At 58.4% G+C, this 16732-nt stretch overlaps 1 protein-coding gene across 1 annotated transcript in view; it reads right to left on the reverse strand.

Annotated features, from left to right (window-relative positions):
• The window catches only part of ARHGAP23 (Rho GTPase activating protein 23), a 104192-nt gene that overhangs the window by 56306 nt on the left and 31154 nt on the right, over window positions 1-16732 (reverse strand). The window contains exons 2-10 of the mRNA XM_011960007.1: window positions 12739-12900; window positions 10110-10137; window positions 8132-8227; window positions 7877-7955; window positions 7692-7746; window positions 3826-4990; window positions 1891-2046; window positions 1555-1666; window positions 1286-1343 (exon numbers count right to left, since the gene is read on the reverse strand). Of these exons, the coding sequence (XP_011815397.1) occupies window positions 1286-1343; window positions 1555-1666; window positions 1891-2046; window positions 3826-4990; window positions 7692-7746; window positions 7877-7955; window positions 8132-8227; window positions 10110-10137; window positions 12739-12900 (1911 nt within the window). The remainder of the gene's footprint in view (window positions 1-1285; window positions 1344-1554; window positions 1667-1890; window positions 2047-3825; window positions 4991-7691; window positions 7747-7876; window positions 7956-8131; window positions 8228-10109; window positions 10138-12738; window positions 12901-16732) is intronic.

Here is a 16732-nt window from a genome sequence, read left to right on the forward strand (position 1 = left end):
GGGCGGATCACTTGAGGTCAGGAGTTCAAGACCAGCCTGGCCAACATGGTAAAACCCGTCTCTACTAAAAACACAAAAATTAGCCAGGTGTGGTGGAGCATGCCTGTAATCCCAGCCACTTGGGAGGCTGAGGCACAAGAATCGGTTGAACCCAGAAGGCAGACGTTGCAGTGAGCTGAGATAGTGCCACTGCACTCTAGCCTCGTCCATAGAGTGAGATTCCATCTCAAAAAAAAAAAAAAATCACGCATAAAAAATATATATATGATTTTAAAAACAACAATACGTCCAGGTGTGATGGCTTATGCCCATACTCCTAGCATTTTGGGAGGCCAAAGCAAGATCACTTCAGGCCGGGTGCAGTGGCTCACACCTGTAATCCCAGCCAGCACTTTAGGAGGCAGAGGTGGGTGGATCACCTGAGGTCAGGAGTCCGAGACAAGCATGGCCAACATGGAGAAACCCCGTCTCCACTAAAAATACAAAAATTACCCGGGCATGGTGGCACATGCCTGTAATCCCAGCTGCTCGGGAGGCTGAGGCAGGAGAATAGCTTGAACCCGGGAGATGGAGGTTGCAGTGAGCAAAGATCATGCCGCTGCACTCCAGCCTGGGCAACAGAGTGAGACTCTGTCTCAAAACAAACAGACAAACAGCTGGGGCTATCACAGGCCTGATCCTACCTCCCCAGGTGCTGAGGCTGGGAACTCCACCTGTCTACCAATCTCAACCCTGTGTCCCGGCCACACCTTTCTAGTGTCCACCCCCAACCCCGTCCCATGAAGACAAGACGTGATGCAAATACTGACTGAGGGTAGTGAAGGAAACAAAGGAAGCCCCAAACATAAGCTCGGGGAGCTTCTATTCTAGCTGGGGAGCCAGGCAGGGAGGAAGGGAAACAGCAATTGTACATGAGGCATGCTGAGGAGGAAAACATAGAGTAGTGAAGGGAGGCGTGAAATGTCAGTGGAGGCTGGAATTTCAGGGAAGATCTAAAAAGCCGTGAAGACGGTGGAGAAGTGAGTCATGTGGCTATGGGGGATGGGTCTGGAAAGAGGCAGTCCAGACAGGGGCCCCTGGGTGGGGCTGCGCGGTGTCATTCAGGGATGCTAGGGCCTACAGAAGAGGGCAGGTCCCGCGGTGGACACGAGGGTGAGGGGTGCAGGGAGGAGGGGGAAGGCAGGAGCTGGAGCAGGAACCCCCATGCCAAGGCTGTGGCCCCACCTCCCCAACACCCTCTCTCCCCGCACCCTTGCTCCTGTGCACACACACACTTGCAGCTCACCCCGTCGGTGAAGAAGCTCCGGAGCATCCGCAGGCTGGGTATGCGGTTTGGCAGGCGCCTGAGAAGCGAGGGTCAAGGGTGAGGGATGTGGGCAGCAGAGCTGGGACCTCACTATCTCGTCACCCACCAAAACCCAAGGCCCGGAGGCCTTCCAGTGGGGGAGGCACACTGTCCCCTGCATAGAGGACCCCAGGGCCAAGAGCCCTGCCCCAGAGCAGCTGGCCAGCGTGGCTGTGGCCACCCCACCCCATGTCCAGACAGCGCCTCACCGCAGAACTCGGCCCTCGTCGCGGAAGGTGTTGAGCCCATCATCGCAGGACTTGGAGCGCTCCGTGGTGATGGCCAGCAGGTAGGAGGAGCGGCGGCCAGCCTTGATGCTACCTGCAAAGCCGCCCGCGTTGGGCCTCAGGGTCAGTGGGGCAGCAGGTCAGGGGCTTCCCAGAGCCCTCCCTTCTGGGCAGGGGCAGGAGGTGACTCTCCCAAAGGGCCCCAGGAGGAGCAGAAACCAGAGGAAGAGGCCAGACATGAAGCAGTAGGCCCAACAGAAATCCCTGGGACTGGGCAGCAGGGAAGAGGGTGGGGCTGGGGGTGTGGGGAGTGCTCACTGCAGTCCTGTGAGTAATGGCGTCCGAGGGTGAAGGTGAAGGTCGGGGAGGAGGGGCTGGTGCCCAGGACGGGGGCCGAGTTCATGGCACTGGAGACCACAGCAGAGGCAGGGACATGCTTGGCTTGGAGGTCAATGCTGGGGCTGGTGGGCTCATCTGTGCACGAGAAGGGAGAGAGGTGTGAAGGCGGCAGAGAGCGGAGCCTGCCTGCCCCACCCCAGCCTTGCCAGCCCCTGTGCCACTCGCCTCCAGGCTCAAACACATCTCAAAGGGTCCTGCTGGCAACATGCCCACTGCCAAGTTTGACTGGCCCACTCTCCAGACTGTGGCCATGGAATCCTTCCCCTCAGGAGTGGGGCTAAGCCACCCTCCTTAGACCGGGCTCCTGAGGACAGAGCCAATATTCCCCCATCAGACTGGGAGCCTCTTGAGGGCAGGAACAGTGTCTCCACCATCAGACTGAGGGCACTCAGAGAGAATGAACTGTGTCTCTCCTCTCAGACCAAAAGCCTCCTGAGGGCAGGGGCAGTGTCTTCCCTATCAGACTGAGAGCTTCCTAAGGTAAGGGCTCCCTCATCAGTTGGGGCTCCTCAAGGGGAGAGATTACATCTCCCCCTCAGACAGAGTATGCTCTGGAAGAAGAGACTGCCTCCCCTGGCCACAGCCTAGAGCCTTCCTTACTAACAGAAGGGGCTGTGTCTCTGCTCTACCGAAGGCTGGCTGGGGAAGGGCTGTGTCTTCCCCTTGCCCCAGGCCTCCACCCTCTCACTGTCTGGTAGGGTGAGCTCACCTCCCATCTCCCGCCATCCCTCTCCATAACTCTGCATCTTGCTCTTTCTCCCTAGCCCCGTCTATCCTGCTCCCTCCTGGGCATCTCATATTCAACAGTCCTGAACTTTCTCCCCCTCTCACTCCCAACACGGGGATGAGGCACCACCTCCAAGCCTGGCCAGAAACCTGGGCATCACCCAGCCGCTCTACTCTCTTGCCTCTCCCTCTCCTGCATCCAGTCGAAGGCAAGGCCATGCTTTCAAAAGCCAACCCCAGTGACTGATGAGACCCTTGGGCCTGAAAGGGTCCTTACAACCCAGAAGGGGGGTCCTGCCTCTCACTTAAGGGTCTTTGCATATTCTATTTCCTCTCCTTGAATATTCTTCCCCTGATGAACTCTTTCTCATCATCCTTCACGTCTTAGCCCAAATGTCCTTTCTCCAAGATTCTCACCACAGCCCTTCTCCAAGCCCTTCTCCTCAAGCTCCCTGTCCCACCACATGCCCATCCCAATGGATTGTTCCTGCCTGTCCACCACCGTCTGCTGGACCATCCAGTCCAGGAGAGCATGGAGCCACGCACAGGGGCTGACACAAATATCTGGTGAGTGGATGGAGGGATGGAGGGTGGATGGAAGGGACAAAGAGGGAAAGATACAAAGGGAGGCTGGAAGCAAGAGTCAAAAGAAAGAAAGATGGATGAATGGGTGGAAGAAAGGATGGAACAAATGAATGAACAAAAGAAGGTGAGAGAGAGGAAAAGAAAGAAGGAAGACTAGATGGATGGATGGATGGATGGATGGATGGAACAAATGAATGAACAAAGGAGGGAGAGGGGAAGGAAAGAAGGAAGGAAGAACAGATGATGGATGGATGGATGGATGGAGGGAGGGAGGGAGGGAGAAAAGAGTGTATGGAAAGATGCTGGAAGGATAAATGAATGAGAGGTAGGATAGAAGAAAGGATGACAGAAAACAGAAGGAAAGATGGAAGAATAGATGGATAGATGGATGGATGAACAGGTGAATGAACTGACAGAGAAACAAGATGATCCCACCAGCACCCAGCCGAGTTCTGCCCATGATAGACAGGCAGATGAGGTACAGCAGGACACAGAAAGCCAACAGCCAAGTCCCCCAGGACAGCCACATGTACCATCACTCACCAATAAAGGGGATGGAAGCCAGAGAGTCTTCAGTGGCGGCCAAAGGGGCCACCTTCCTGCCCAGGCGTTCCCCTCGCCCATTGGCCTCTGGCTCTGGGGACTCGTCACCAAATCCAAGGTTCATCTGTCTTGCGGGGGTCAGCTGAACCTTGCGGCCCGTCGGGGGCTTCTGCCTCAGGACCACCTCATCGCGGCGATCCTCCACAGGAGGCTCCGGGGCCCGGGTGCTGGGTTCCGGCCGTACAACCCTGGGTGGCTCAGAGGCCTCTGGTGGGAACGGTGCAGGGGACTGGGCCAGGTTGAAGGTAGGCAGCCCCCCAAAGGGTGAGTCCCGGAAGGAGAGTGCGTGCAGGAGGCCGGTCCGGCGCTGGAATGATGGGCTGTAGCTCCGGTAGCCGATGTACCCGAGGTCATCCAGGCCCTGCAGGCCAGGCGGGGGCGGGGCCTGGTGCCCTGGCAGGTCCCGAGTTGGGCAGGCGGGGGTGCGGGCAGACGAACGCTGGGAAGCCCAGCCACACCGCTCAAAGCGGGGTGACACCAGTGCCCCCGGCCCCAGTGCCTCGGCAGAACGGGTGGCCCGGCTCAAGTAGTCATCTGAGCGAGCTCGGTGCCAGCCCTCCTGGCCCAACTGGCTCAAGGCATCCTGGGAGGTGGAGCAGGGCCACGGGCGGGGGGCAGCCACCTCCTCCAGCCGGTCCTGGGAGGCGCTGCGGGCCCGGGGGGCCATGGCTGGGCACCGTCTCTCCCCCGCCCTGCGGGGTACCTGGTTTGACAGCCAGTGTGACAAGGCCTGCTGGCACTCCAGTCTGCTGGGGGGCACCCGGCTGCCAGGCTCCGGGAAGGCACGGGGCGTCCGGGGCTCCGAGGCGAGGTGGGGGAAGGCACCAGGGCTGGGGCGGGGCTGGCTCATCCCCAAGCAAGAGTTGTCTGGGTGGGCACGGGCAGCAGGTGGCACGCAGAGCCCCGGGTCACTCCAGGCAGCAGGACTCCGGGGGTCACTGGGCAGTGCTGAGGTGGGCTCAGGCACCATAGTGGCCCTGGTGGAGGCCCGGGCCGGAGGGGCGTAGGTCTTGCGGGGGTAGCAGATGGGGGGTGGCTCTGGGATGCTGCGGGCCTCTCCAGAATACGGCTCGTTCCCTTTCAGGTAGGCATCCTGGGAGTAGGCCTGGCCGGAGACACAGACAGATGAGCAGGGCCAGACCAGTCCCACGGGGTAGGGGTATGGCAGCCCGAGGAGGTCAAGGAGCCCAGGAGGGGAATGAAGGGAGAGGACCAAGCGGTGGGGGAACGAGGGGGTGGCACAAGTGGGTGGGGGTGGAAGGGCATGTCCAGGGAGAGAACAAAGAAGAAGCAAGAAGCCTTTGAGACACAGGCAAACTCCAGCAAAAGTGGGATTTCGCTAAGACTCTGACAAGGACTGCCTTAGCCACAAACATTCCAGCATCTGTTTCCTAGGGTCCTCCCCCAGTCCTGGCCTCCACCGCCTGCCTGCGCCTTATGTCCACCAATGCCCAGAGCTCCTCGGGTGGAGCCGGGAAACCCCACAGAGACCAGTCAAGGTGGCAGATGAGAGAAGAAAGCCGGCTAGGGGTGTGTCCGGGTGGGGCAGCGGCTGGCAGAGCCCAGCTGTCCCTCCATCCCCGGGAATGGGGAGCTGACTCCTGAGCCACAGGGGAGAAGAGGAGTTTGCCCACCTCCTGCCAGGCTTGAAGGAAGGCCCTTGAGCCACCTTCTGCCACCCCTGGGCCTGGAATTTGGCACTGGGAGCTGAGGCTGACGGTGCATTGCTAAGGAGTGACAGGGCCAGCGCCCAGGCCCAGCCAAAAAAGGAGTCAGCTCCCAGGGACAGCGGCCTTGTGGCCTGGGCCCAGCCTGACCCCTGCTGAGGTGCCCAGGAGCCTAACTCAAGCCAAAGAACCAAAGGGTGAGAGGGTGAAACCAAACACACACACACCACACTACGAGGAGACACCGGAAGATACACACCCAGAGACACACTCACACACACACACAGTAAAACACAATGAAACACACACAAATAACTACACCTCCAGTCCCAGGCACAAACATCATGTGACGAGGACAAGCTAAACCACACCCCCGCACACTCAGCCCCTCCAGCTGGCACAGGGGCCGCCACACACATACCTCTCCCTCCTGCCATCCCGCCGTCTCCCCAGGCTCCCGGCATCATCACAGCGGCGGCAGCATCCCAGCCCGCCTCTGCCCGCCCCCAGCTCTAACTCCCACAGTGACCACTGCGTCGCCCTGGCTAGGGCCTCTGGTCCCCCTCCGTCTGCCCTCCCTGCGGCTCCCCCTCACCCCTACCCGGCTCTCTCTCGGCTGGCTGGCGGGAGGAGGAGGGAGGAGAGGATGGGTGTGGAGGGGCCTCGCCGCGTCGGTGGTGGCGTCAGCAGCTGCCGAGGCCCGATTGGCCTCCAGCCTTGGCTCCCAACCACAGGAATGCCTGGGCCCCACCCTCCGGCTGGCGGAGATGCGGGGACCAGTGGAGGCCCCCAGATGCTGACATCTGGGGCTGCCAGCCCACCCCAGCCTGGGCAGAAGAACTGGAGGCTGCTGCCCTTCCCACTCCTTGCCCCTGCCAGCTGGAGAGAGTGGGGGACATCCTAGGGTCCCGCCCTGTCACCTCCCCATAGCTGGCCTCGCCTCAGCCTGGGGGAGCTGTACAGGCAGGGCCTTGAGACTTGGGGTGAGCGGTCTATCTCAGAGCCCCCCTTCCTTCCTTCCTCTCCCCAGGAAGAGCAAGGGGACAATCGAGGTCAGGGGTGGAGGTTTCCAGAGGGGCATCGTGCCAGGTATGGCACTGTGATTACAGTGATTACGAGAGTGCGTCCAAAGCAGAAACCAGCACAGGGGCTCCCAGGGCCTCCCCGGGCACAGTGACATCAGGGGCAAGTAAGCCGCCATCTGGCTGGGACCCATGAGACCAGGGAGGTGGGCGCTGGACAGAGAGGACCGCCCGGGGCTCCGGGCACAAAGAGGCAGCGTGTAAGTGTGGGCGTGTGTGTGAAAGGGCACGCTTGGGAGTGCAGGGCCTGCTTCGTGCAGTGTCTGGGCCACGCTCTCTGTGTGTCAGGCTAGATGCTGTCTTCTAGGTATGCTGAGGTGACGAATGTATAAATTCGGAGTCCTGTAACACGGGTGGACACATGCACTGAGATGGGCAGGAGGATGCCGTGGTGTTTGCGGGCATACATGTTGTGATAGTGGGGCGTGGGTGCGTAGTTGTGGAGAGGTCCAAGTACGCGAGGTACTATGCTGTTTGTACTGCAGGGAGCCAAGGGGCTGGTGAGTGTTTCATGTTTGAATGTTTGTGGGTGTGTGTTGTGGTGCACTTCGCTGTGTGAGGGTGAACTGTGGCAGTGGGTGCTTGTGTGATTGTCTCTATTGTGGCACATGACTGGTGCTGTGTGTGTGTTGTGGTGTGCTTCGTGCTATACAGAGGGTGGGACTGTGGGGCTGTGCTCTGTGGCTGTGTACCTGTGTGTGCTGCTTGGGTACTGCGTAGTGCAGTACTCAGGGCCAAGCGGGGAGGGGATGCAGGGAACAGGCATCTCTCCTAGGAGCTGACAAGAACATACCAGGCTGGCGGAGCCTGCTGGGCCACCCTCCTTCCAGATACCCTGGCAGGAATCCTGCCTGCCAAGGCCAGGACTCCCTCTCCCCCAGCACAGAGCAGCTCCGAATGAAGCAACAACCAGCCCCAGCCCAGGGATGGGCGTGGCATCCCCAGCTGGGCAATGTCGGCCTGCACCCTCCCAACACTTCCTTCTCTGCCTCCCAGGGGAGCCAGTGCTGCCCCAGGGCTCAGGGGTCTCCTCTCAGGCTGCAGGGGCCAGACTCACCAGCTGGAGGATGTCCTCATCCTTGGGCATGATAGATAGCTCCAGAGTGTCATCGCTACAGAGACAGGAGAGAGTCAGGCTGGGCCAATGAACAGGGTCCAGGAGGAAGGGATTCTGGTCTCCAGGGCACCCCCAGGGCAAAGGGGCGGGGAGATAACATGGGACACGGGGTCAGCGGCACTCACCTGTTCTGGATCAGCGCTATGACCTGCGAGTAGGTCTTCCCAATGACGCTTTCCCCATTCACCTTTACCAGCCGATCTCCTGGGGACAAGGAGTGCATGACTGGTGACCAAGGGGCATCAAAGGCCCCATCTGAGAACCCCTGTACCAGGCATGGCTAACACTGTGGGGATAGGAGCCTCCCCAACACCTGGATCCGAGAATCAAATCCTAGCCAGAAGGTAGAAAGTAGAGCCCAGGTAACTGGGACAGCTCACCTGTGCGAAGTCCTGCCCTGTGGGCAGGGCCGTCTTCCTTCACATTCTTGACAAAGATGGTGTCCATGGGCTCCAGGCGGTGCCGGGGGGAGGGTCCTGGTGGGCATCAGCCAGGTTAGCTGGGGGTGGCTGCTGAAGGTCACACCCATGCACAGCTACACACACAGGGGACACACACTCAGAGAATGATCACACTCGCCCGGTCACAAACATGCACAGGCCCACACATCCATGGGGACACTGGGCAGGCCCATGGAGGCACAGAACCCGACAGGAGGACACAGACCTGGGAGAATGAAAACCTATGGGGACACACCGTAAACACCTCCTGTGTCCTCTTTATGTGCTAAAACTACACTAAAAAGGATGAACAGGCCAGGCGCGGTGGCTCACGCCTATAATCCCAGCACTTTGGGAGGCCAAGGCGAGTGGATCACTTGAGGTCAGGAGTTCGAGACCCGCCTGGCCAATATGGTGAAACCCCATCTCTACTAAAAATACAAAAATTAGCTGGGTGTGGTAGCACGCGCGCCTGTAATCCCAGCTACTCAGGAGGCTGAGGCAGAAGAAACACTTGAACCTGGGAGGCAGAGGTTGCGGTGAGCCGGGATTGTGCCACTGCACTCCAGCCTGGGCGACAGAGCAAGACTCTGTCTCAAAAAAAAAAAAAAAAAAAAAAGCTCACGCCTGTAATCCTAGCATTTTGGGAGACTGAGACAGACAGATCATGAGGTCAGGAGTTCAAGATCAGCCTGGCCAACATGGTGAAACCCTGTCTCTACTAAAAAATACAAAAATTAGCCGGGTGCGGTGGTGGGCACCTGTAACCCTAGCTACTCAGGAGGTTGAGGCAGGAGAATTGCTTGAACCCGGGAGGTGGAGGTTGCAGTGATCCCAGATCGCACCACTGCACTCCAGCCTGGTTGATAGAGCAAGACTCCATCTCAAAAAAGAAAAAAGAAAAGGATAAACAAGCACAGCCCTTGTCCTTCCAGAGCTCCCTATCCAGTGGGGGAGGCAGATTCTCACATTCCCAGGTGCACACACAAGTCACAAAACAGGAAAGGGCGCCACACAAGAGGTCATAACAGTTCTGAAGACACGTGGCAGGGTCAGACGCCCTCCTCACAGGGATGCCCACTCCCGCAGACCCAGCAAGACACCTAATGTTCACATCCCTCACCTCCTCCTTTCCCCAGGCTCAGGGGCTCCAAAGCAGAGGTCCGAGGCCCCTAGGATGGGCACAAATTGCATTGCACCCCAACAAAGTTCCTCTGCTCCTAAGTGCTGCTAACTCTAAGCTAACAGAGAAATGGGCCTGCTCTAGGCCAGCTGGCTCCTCCCTCACCACGGCCTCTGGATGGGGATGCAGGAGTGTCCTATGGCTGCCCAGCAGAAGCCCCAGTGGTGGAGCAGGAAGGCTGCCAGAGAAGGTGCTCTGCCTTTAAATACCCTGGGAGTCTGGGTGTCTGCCAGGGGCCTCTGGGGAGCAAGGGCCACAGCAAGGGGAGTCGAGCTCACATCGTAGGAGAGAAAGACCTTGGGGCCCCCTGACTTCCACCAGGACCCTACTGTCTCCACCTCCAAGGACACCCTTTGCTCAGCATTCCCACCACCAGCCCCCAGGCCCTGCAGCCCTGCCTTGTTCTAGGCTGGGAGCAGCTTGAGGGCAGGGGCCTGGTGCAGACACCCATCTGCTCCCCAGAGTGCCGCCCATAGTGTGCTGAGCTCAGCAAACTTCTGTTAAGGAAATGTCCAAGGGAGACAAATGTGAGAAAAGAAAGGGGGAGAACAGAGAGAGTGAGGAAGAGGCTCCCAGAGGGGGCCAGACCCGGGGCACAGACAGGAGCAAAGGCAGGAACAGGAGTCAAGGGAGGGGGACACAGAAAAGGACAGGCAGACTTGGCGGGGACAAGGAGAGATGGGAGCTGGAAGATGAGCCCCCGTGCAGGTCCAGCGCCCACCAGTCCTCCCTTACCTCCTCCACGGCCTCCATTCTCTTCCTCCTGCAGGGAACAGAGGGGTGGGTGTTGGCCTCAGTCCAGCCCTCAGCAGCCAGGGGTGGCTCAGCTCCAGCGGGCAGGGCCCCTTCAGGTTCCCGCCACCCCTTATCTCCTCCCAAGTAGCCCAGCAGGGGAGGGTGCGGGAGGGGTGTCCAAGGGTCACCAGATCCCAAGCCAAGTTCCCCAGTGACATGCGCCCCCACCACCCCAGCACCCTAACCATCGGGGAACCCACAATCCAGCAAGTGACCCAAGACCCCTTCCCTGGGGGAGCTCCCAGCCCAGTGCGGGAGGCATCACAGAGGCTCACACACACAGAAGACCCGGGCAGTCACAGATAGGCGCATGACAAGTGCAAACTACAGCTATCGGCTCCAGGGAACGCCAAGGGGAGGCCTGATTACAGTCCTCCTGGGGAGGGGACTCAAAGGCATCTGAGGGTGGCGGGGAGAAGGCATTGTGGACGAGGGAGACGGGGCATGCAGATGCTGGCTGGCAGGGATAAGCGCTCACAGCACACCAAGGGCTGAATCGCTGAGTTAAAGGAGAAAGTCAACAACCGCAAGTGACAATACTCAGGCTAAAGCACTCAGGCTTACAGAACAGAAAGAGGGAGCCAATGGAAGTTCTTTTGTGGGAGAGAGTGGAGGTAAAAATGCCAGTTAGGGGAGAGGATTCTGGCACCCGGGTGCAGGGTATCAAGGGGACCCAATGGGAGGCCTCTGGGATCACCCTGGTAGGTGATGGTGCTAGACTTGGGCGGGGAACGAGGAAGGAGGGCATGGAGGTGAGAGGAACAGGCTCAGCCAGCTGGATGTGGCATTTTAGAGCTGGATTGGACCTTCAGCGTCATCTCTTCTAACTCTCTCCACACATGTATCCATTGTACAGCTCACCGGGCAAGGTGTGTTCAAGGCCACTCAGACTCAGCGGCAGAGCCAGGGCTGGAACCCAGGCCTCTGTGGCACCCCAGCGAGGACAGGGTGGGTCACAAGAAGGCTGTTGGGCCCTTCTTGGGAGCAAGCACTCTGCCCCCGTCCTCCCATGTGGGGTGTGCTCCAGCTCATGCAAACTGACAGCACTGTGAGCGGGTGGCAGAGGCAGACGGATGCATTTGGACGGCTGAGCTCCCTGCAGGCTCCCAGGCGGCAGCATGAAGGACGGGAGAACACAGCCTCCTCCTGCCTCCAGGCCAAAGGCCCCTCCCAGCCCTGGGCAGGTTCTGGAAAGGAGAAGCAGCCTGTCCCTGGCTGTCACCCTTCAGCAGGGTCCCCTGAGAGAAGGTGCTGGGGGCAGAAGGAGGGGCATTCTGGGGAAAGAGTGAAGGAAGTACTGGTGTTTCTGGAGAACTAAGGGGCTGGTGTCCTTGGGCATGAAGGAGGGGTCTGTGCTCCCTCCACACACCATCAGCACCCACTTATGTTCTTAAGCACAGCTGTAGCCAATGAGAACAGTTATGCAGGAGCCCCAGAGCTTCCGGCATGCATGTGAGAGCTGCAAGTTACATGTACACGTGACATGTATTTGCAGACACTATATGCACACATAGATACACACATGCGTGTCCATGGCCAGCACGTGGTGCACACAGAGAGACATGCGGGCACACGAACACAGACAGTGAAGTCCCGTTTGGTTCTCGGATAGGTGGGACCAAGGGAGAGTCCCCCAATAGCTAGCTGTGCAGGCAGATCCCAGCCCTAGGGAAAATGGATAGAGGGGTTCATTGACTCCAAAATCAATGTCTCCTCCCTGCTGGAAAAGAAGTGGGAATGGGAGCAGAGCCCTAGTGGGGAGCTCTGGTTGCTCCCTGGGGCCCCTTCTGTCTCCTTCCCACACTTCTGCTTCACTGTCAGGGAGCCCGCCCCCTAGCTCACAGCCTTGGATTGGGGTCAGGACCCCGGGTTCCTGGACTCCGAGAACACAACGTTTACATTAGGGCAGGAAGGACTCTGAGGGGTCAAGTTGATAAATGTCCTCAGGTTCCAGCAGGAGAAATGGAGCCCGGAGATGGGGAGGTGGCCCCAAATTCACAATGAGTGAGGAGTTGTCCCAGGACTGGAACTCTGGGCTCCTGTGTCCCAGCCTGGGTCTCTTTCCAGCACACTGAGCTGTCACCAGCAGGGACCAGGGGTGTGCTGGGAGGGCTTCCACAGGAGTGCTAGGCCCCTGAGAGCTCACGCTGGAGAGGAGAGAAGCAGCCCCAGCTCAGAAGCAGTTGGTAGATCAGGAGTCCCAGGAACTCCCAGACATGTTCGCCTGCCAGAGACAAGCATCTGGGGGTGTGAGTTAAGCATCCTGGCTGCCCACCTGCAAGGTCCTTGCCCTGCACCAGCCACCCCTCCTGGTCTCCTGAGAAGACCCAGGCCACAGTGATTAGTGTTTGTCCATGGTCACACAGTGCAAATCACCCAGCCAAGGCTGGCACTGCCTCCCTGCAGTCCTCCTCCCCAGGCCACAGCAGAAGGGAGTCAGGCCGGACCCCAGGAAGGACCCCTTCTCTGAGAGGATCAAAGGACCATGAAGGGGACTGGCACAAAAGAGTCTCCCTTCCCCATGAAAGCTTCCTCAGACCAGGCCAGGGCAGTGGCAAGCCAGGCATACCTTCAGGCTACAGTGCACGGCCGACTCGGGCGGGTACACGATGAAGTGGCGCAGAGTGAAGCCAAAGCCGTCCTGGGGACTTTTGTGCAGCAGCAGTGTCCTCGGCCCCTGCCAGGGGAAGGGGCGCCTAGGAGAGCACCCATCTCTTGGGCCCAGTGGGAGCTGTGGGAGACAGGGAGGCCAGGCTGAGCGCCTGTGTTGCTGACACTTCTGGCTGTTTGCACCGCCTCCTGCAGCCCACAGGACCGGAGGGGCACCGAAAGGGGTCTTTCGCCCTAGGGTTGCCAGGCACCCTCCCTCCCCTGACCTCCTCCTCATCCCTTCCTTCCTCTCCCACCTTCATCAGCCCAACAGCTTTTTCCTTCTTTCCTTTACACTCAGTCCCCTCATAATGTCTTTGCCTTCAGGAAAATAACTCACTAAAACAAGTTCATTCAGTTCAGTTCAGCTGAGTTCAGCAAATGTTCACTGAGCACCTACTATGTGCAGGACCCTGGATACATAGCCTTCCTGCCCAGTGCCTGTCGTTGTCTTAGCTCATGCACAATCTCACACAAGCACATGCACACATACATGCACTCCCAGACAGACACATACTTATGCAGACACAGCCACAGCCACATACACTCATGCAGATGGAACATACCACACACAGACAAGCATGTGCAAACGTGCAGACACACAGATACACACAAATGAGTACACATGTGCACACTTATGTAGACACAGATATGCACAGAGTTGCACAGAATCAAAGTCCTGCACACAACACACATACAGATGCATGCACATGCATCACAGACATGCAGATACACACAGGCACAGCAGACCAGTACACACGCGTCCTTCAAGAACAGCAGCAGGAACACAGTGGGGACCAAGAACCAAGAGGGAGTGGACTGGACATCAGACACCTGAAGGGACTTCCTGAGGCTCCAGAGCCCAGCCGAGAGGCCTGGCTGGTTCACCAGAAAGGCTGGGGGTGGCTGGGCCGGTGGCTCACACTTGTAATCCCAGCACTTTGGGAGGCCAAGGCGGGTGGATCACCTGAAGTCAGGAGATCGAGATCAGCCTGGCCAACAGGGTGAAACCCTTTCTCTGCTAAAAATACAAAAATTAGCTAGGCATGGTGGCTGGCGCCTGTAATCCCAGCTACTCAAGAGGTTGAGGCAAGAGAATCGCTTGAACCCGGGAGGCGGAAGTTGCAGTGAATTGAGATTGCACCACTGCACTCTAGCCTGGGCGACAGAGCAAGACTTTGTCTAAAAAAAAAAAAAAAAAAAAGGCCGGGAGTTTCAGAGACACTAAGCCCCCTGTCAGACCTCCCAAAATTCTTGGGATTCTCCAAGATGATGTGGCAGAGGGTGTCTGAAGACAAGAGTTTGGAGTGGGCACACAGGTCTGTTTCTGGGGCAAGAAGCAAAACAGATAGTGCCTGAGAGAGGGCTCCCTTTGGGAAACAGAGAGGGAAGGCGGGTGACAGGAGGGTATCAGATGGATGGTGCTCATGGGGAAGACGGGAGCCACAGGGAAGCTGCCTGGCTTTGAAAAGCCAAGAGGCCCCCTAGAGGACTCTTAAATCCGTAACATCACATGGCCTAACCTCTATGTTGTCCCTAGTCCAAGCCCCTCAGAGGGCAACAAGCCCCCACCACCAACACTCCTCACTCCCCTCAACTCATTAGTTCTGGAGTGAGGAGTTCCCGCTTCACTAGCAACATCCCCTTTTGTCCCCTTCTCATAGCTGGAGAAAGCTCAAAAACATCTGCCACTCAAATGTCTTGATGCCAAGTTCATTCATGGACCATCCACCCTCCTGTCCACGCACACAGTGGAGGGAGACAGCTGCCCTCTGCTAAGGATTTCCGCATAGGGGAGAGCCTGGCTGCTGTCGAGCAGGCCTGAGGAAGAGGCTAGATCCTCCAACCTCAGAAGATTAAATAAAAATGTGACACAGACAATAGGCAATAGGCCTGCTTCATACAGCCCCAGGGGATAGAGCCAGGTGGAGTATGCAAGAGGCTGAGTGGAGCTCCAGGCAAGGGAGACAGACCATTCTAGACTGTCCTAATCCTATACAGTCTGGAAAACTACCCAGATGAGGCTATGAGTGCCCCCTACCAGACAGGTGCCATGCAAAAGCCAGAAGACCTCCAGTCCAGAAGGCCTCAGCAGGGGTTCTGACATCAGGGGTAGTCCAGCATCTTCCACTTGTAGCTTTAGCCTAGCCTCTCCCACGGTGCCCTGCACCCCCATGGGGGCCTGGGGAGCCCAGAGGAGAACATTCTCTGGGAATTCTGCTGAGGTCTGAAATCCCCCGGATTTCCCATCTCTGCTGACCTGGCAAGGAACTGATCAGGGAGTGAAGAGGGTCTGGGGATCCCCTCACCAACTGCCCTCTCCTACCAGAAGCCCCTGCTCCTCCCCAGTGTGGGCTGCCCCCTGCCTGTCCCCCACCCAGGCTCAGAACTGAAGCTGTTTGCAGGGCCCATTGTTTTGCTACTGTCCTGGATTAAGGTTCAAGCCACCAGCTGCCCCAGTGACGAAAAGTGACTGGGACAGGTCCCCGCACGCCCCCGCCCCTCCCCCAGCACACATCCTGCCTGGAGCTGCCAGCTGCCTGGGGGGATGCTCCCTGGGAGGGCCTGCATGTAATCCAGGGCAGGGGGCATGCCTTCCTCTCCAGGTCCCCTCCTTACCAAGCACTACCAGCATTCCCTCCCTTATCTCTGCCTCTCCCTTTCCTCTGTTCCTTCCTTCCAGTCCCCTTCCTCCCACCTCTTCCAACTAGGCTCTTGAGAATGTCAGCCACCACACAGGCACAGCTACCACACCCCTGCTTGAAGAGGAGACATCAGGACACCCAACAAGAGCCACAGCTGGCATCACCCCTGTGGGAAGTTCTTCCTTAGGTTTAACCTCAATCCTTCATGCTATTATACATGCACATTTCCTCTCCTCCCCTGTGACCTGGGACAGAACTGAGTCTTGTGCTCATCTGAGGTGGGGGAGGTGATAGGTGCAAAAACAGAGAAGAAGCCGTTGATAACAACTAGAAAGGTGCACAGCTCACACACACAGAGCTCTCTCTGCCTCTCTGACTTAGGTACAGAGACAAGGGGACTGAGAGGGAATCACTCAGGGGACACAGGGACATTGCTGATTAAATTCTCCTGGACTGGATCTATTTCCAAACACTCCCACCCTCATGTCAGGAAAGAAAGAGACGTCCAAAAATATCAGCTGATGGTGACAGCAGGGCAGACGGCCTTAGGCCACAAATTAGGCAGAGGTGGACACGTGGTGGGTTGGCAGCACCAGGAACTAGAACCCAGGAGCCCTGCTCCTCCCCCCGGGAGCATAAAGAGGTCATTGCAGGGAGCAGTGTTCAGGCCGGGCATGGCGCCCACTGTGACTCACACCCTACCAGCCTGGTCCATCTCGGATATCAGAAACACGGCAGTCCCCCAGCCCAGCCCTGTCAGCCCTGAGAGCACTCACTACCTGCAGGGGCCCGTCTGCCACTCAGCCTCCTCTGCCCACTAGGAAACCCTCGTGTGCCGTGTCCAGGTCCCCTACCAGGGATGGGGTGGGTCGTGTGCCCTGCTCCATTCAGTGGTACCTCTGCCTGCCTCGGACTCAGGGTCCCTGCCCGCCCACACCCTCTGGGATTCTTAGAAGCCCCAGCGTCTCTTCAAACGCTCTGGTCCCTTCCATCCTTCCTCTGCCTGGAAACCGAGAGGGCTGAGCCCTCTGGAGGCCTCGACCCAGACTGGGGGTTGTCATCCCAGAAGCCCTGGCAGAGCTCCAAGCCACAAATCCTGCCACCCTCAGCCCCGTCTCTCAAGCGCCTCACTCACTCCCCGCTCCAGGGGCATCAGTCCTGGAATGCAGGGCGCACACAGCTCAAAGGACGCAGGGAGTTGGTGACCCAGTCCCACTCAGACCCCGACAAGCCCTGCCCCGGCCCCGGCCCCGGCCCCGGCCCCGCGGC

Source organism: Colobus angolensis, unplaced genomic scaffold (assembly GCF_000951035.1).
Source record: "Colobus angolensis palliatus isolate OR3802 unplaced genomic scaffold, Cang.pa_1.0 Scaffold50, whole genome shotgun sequence".
Classification (NCBI taxonomy): Eukaryota; Metazoa; Chordata; class Mammalia; order Primates; family Cercopithecidae; genus Colobus; species Colobus angolensis.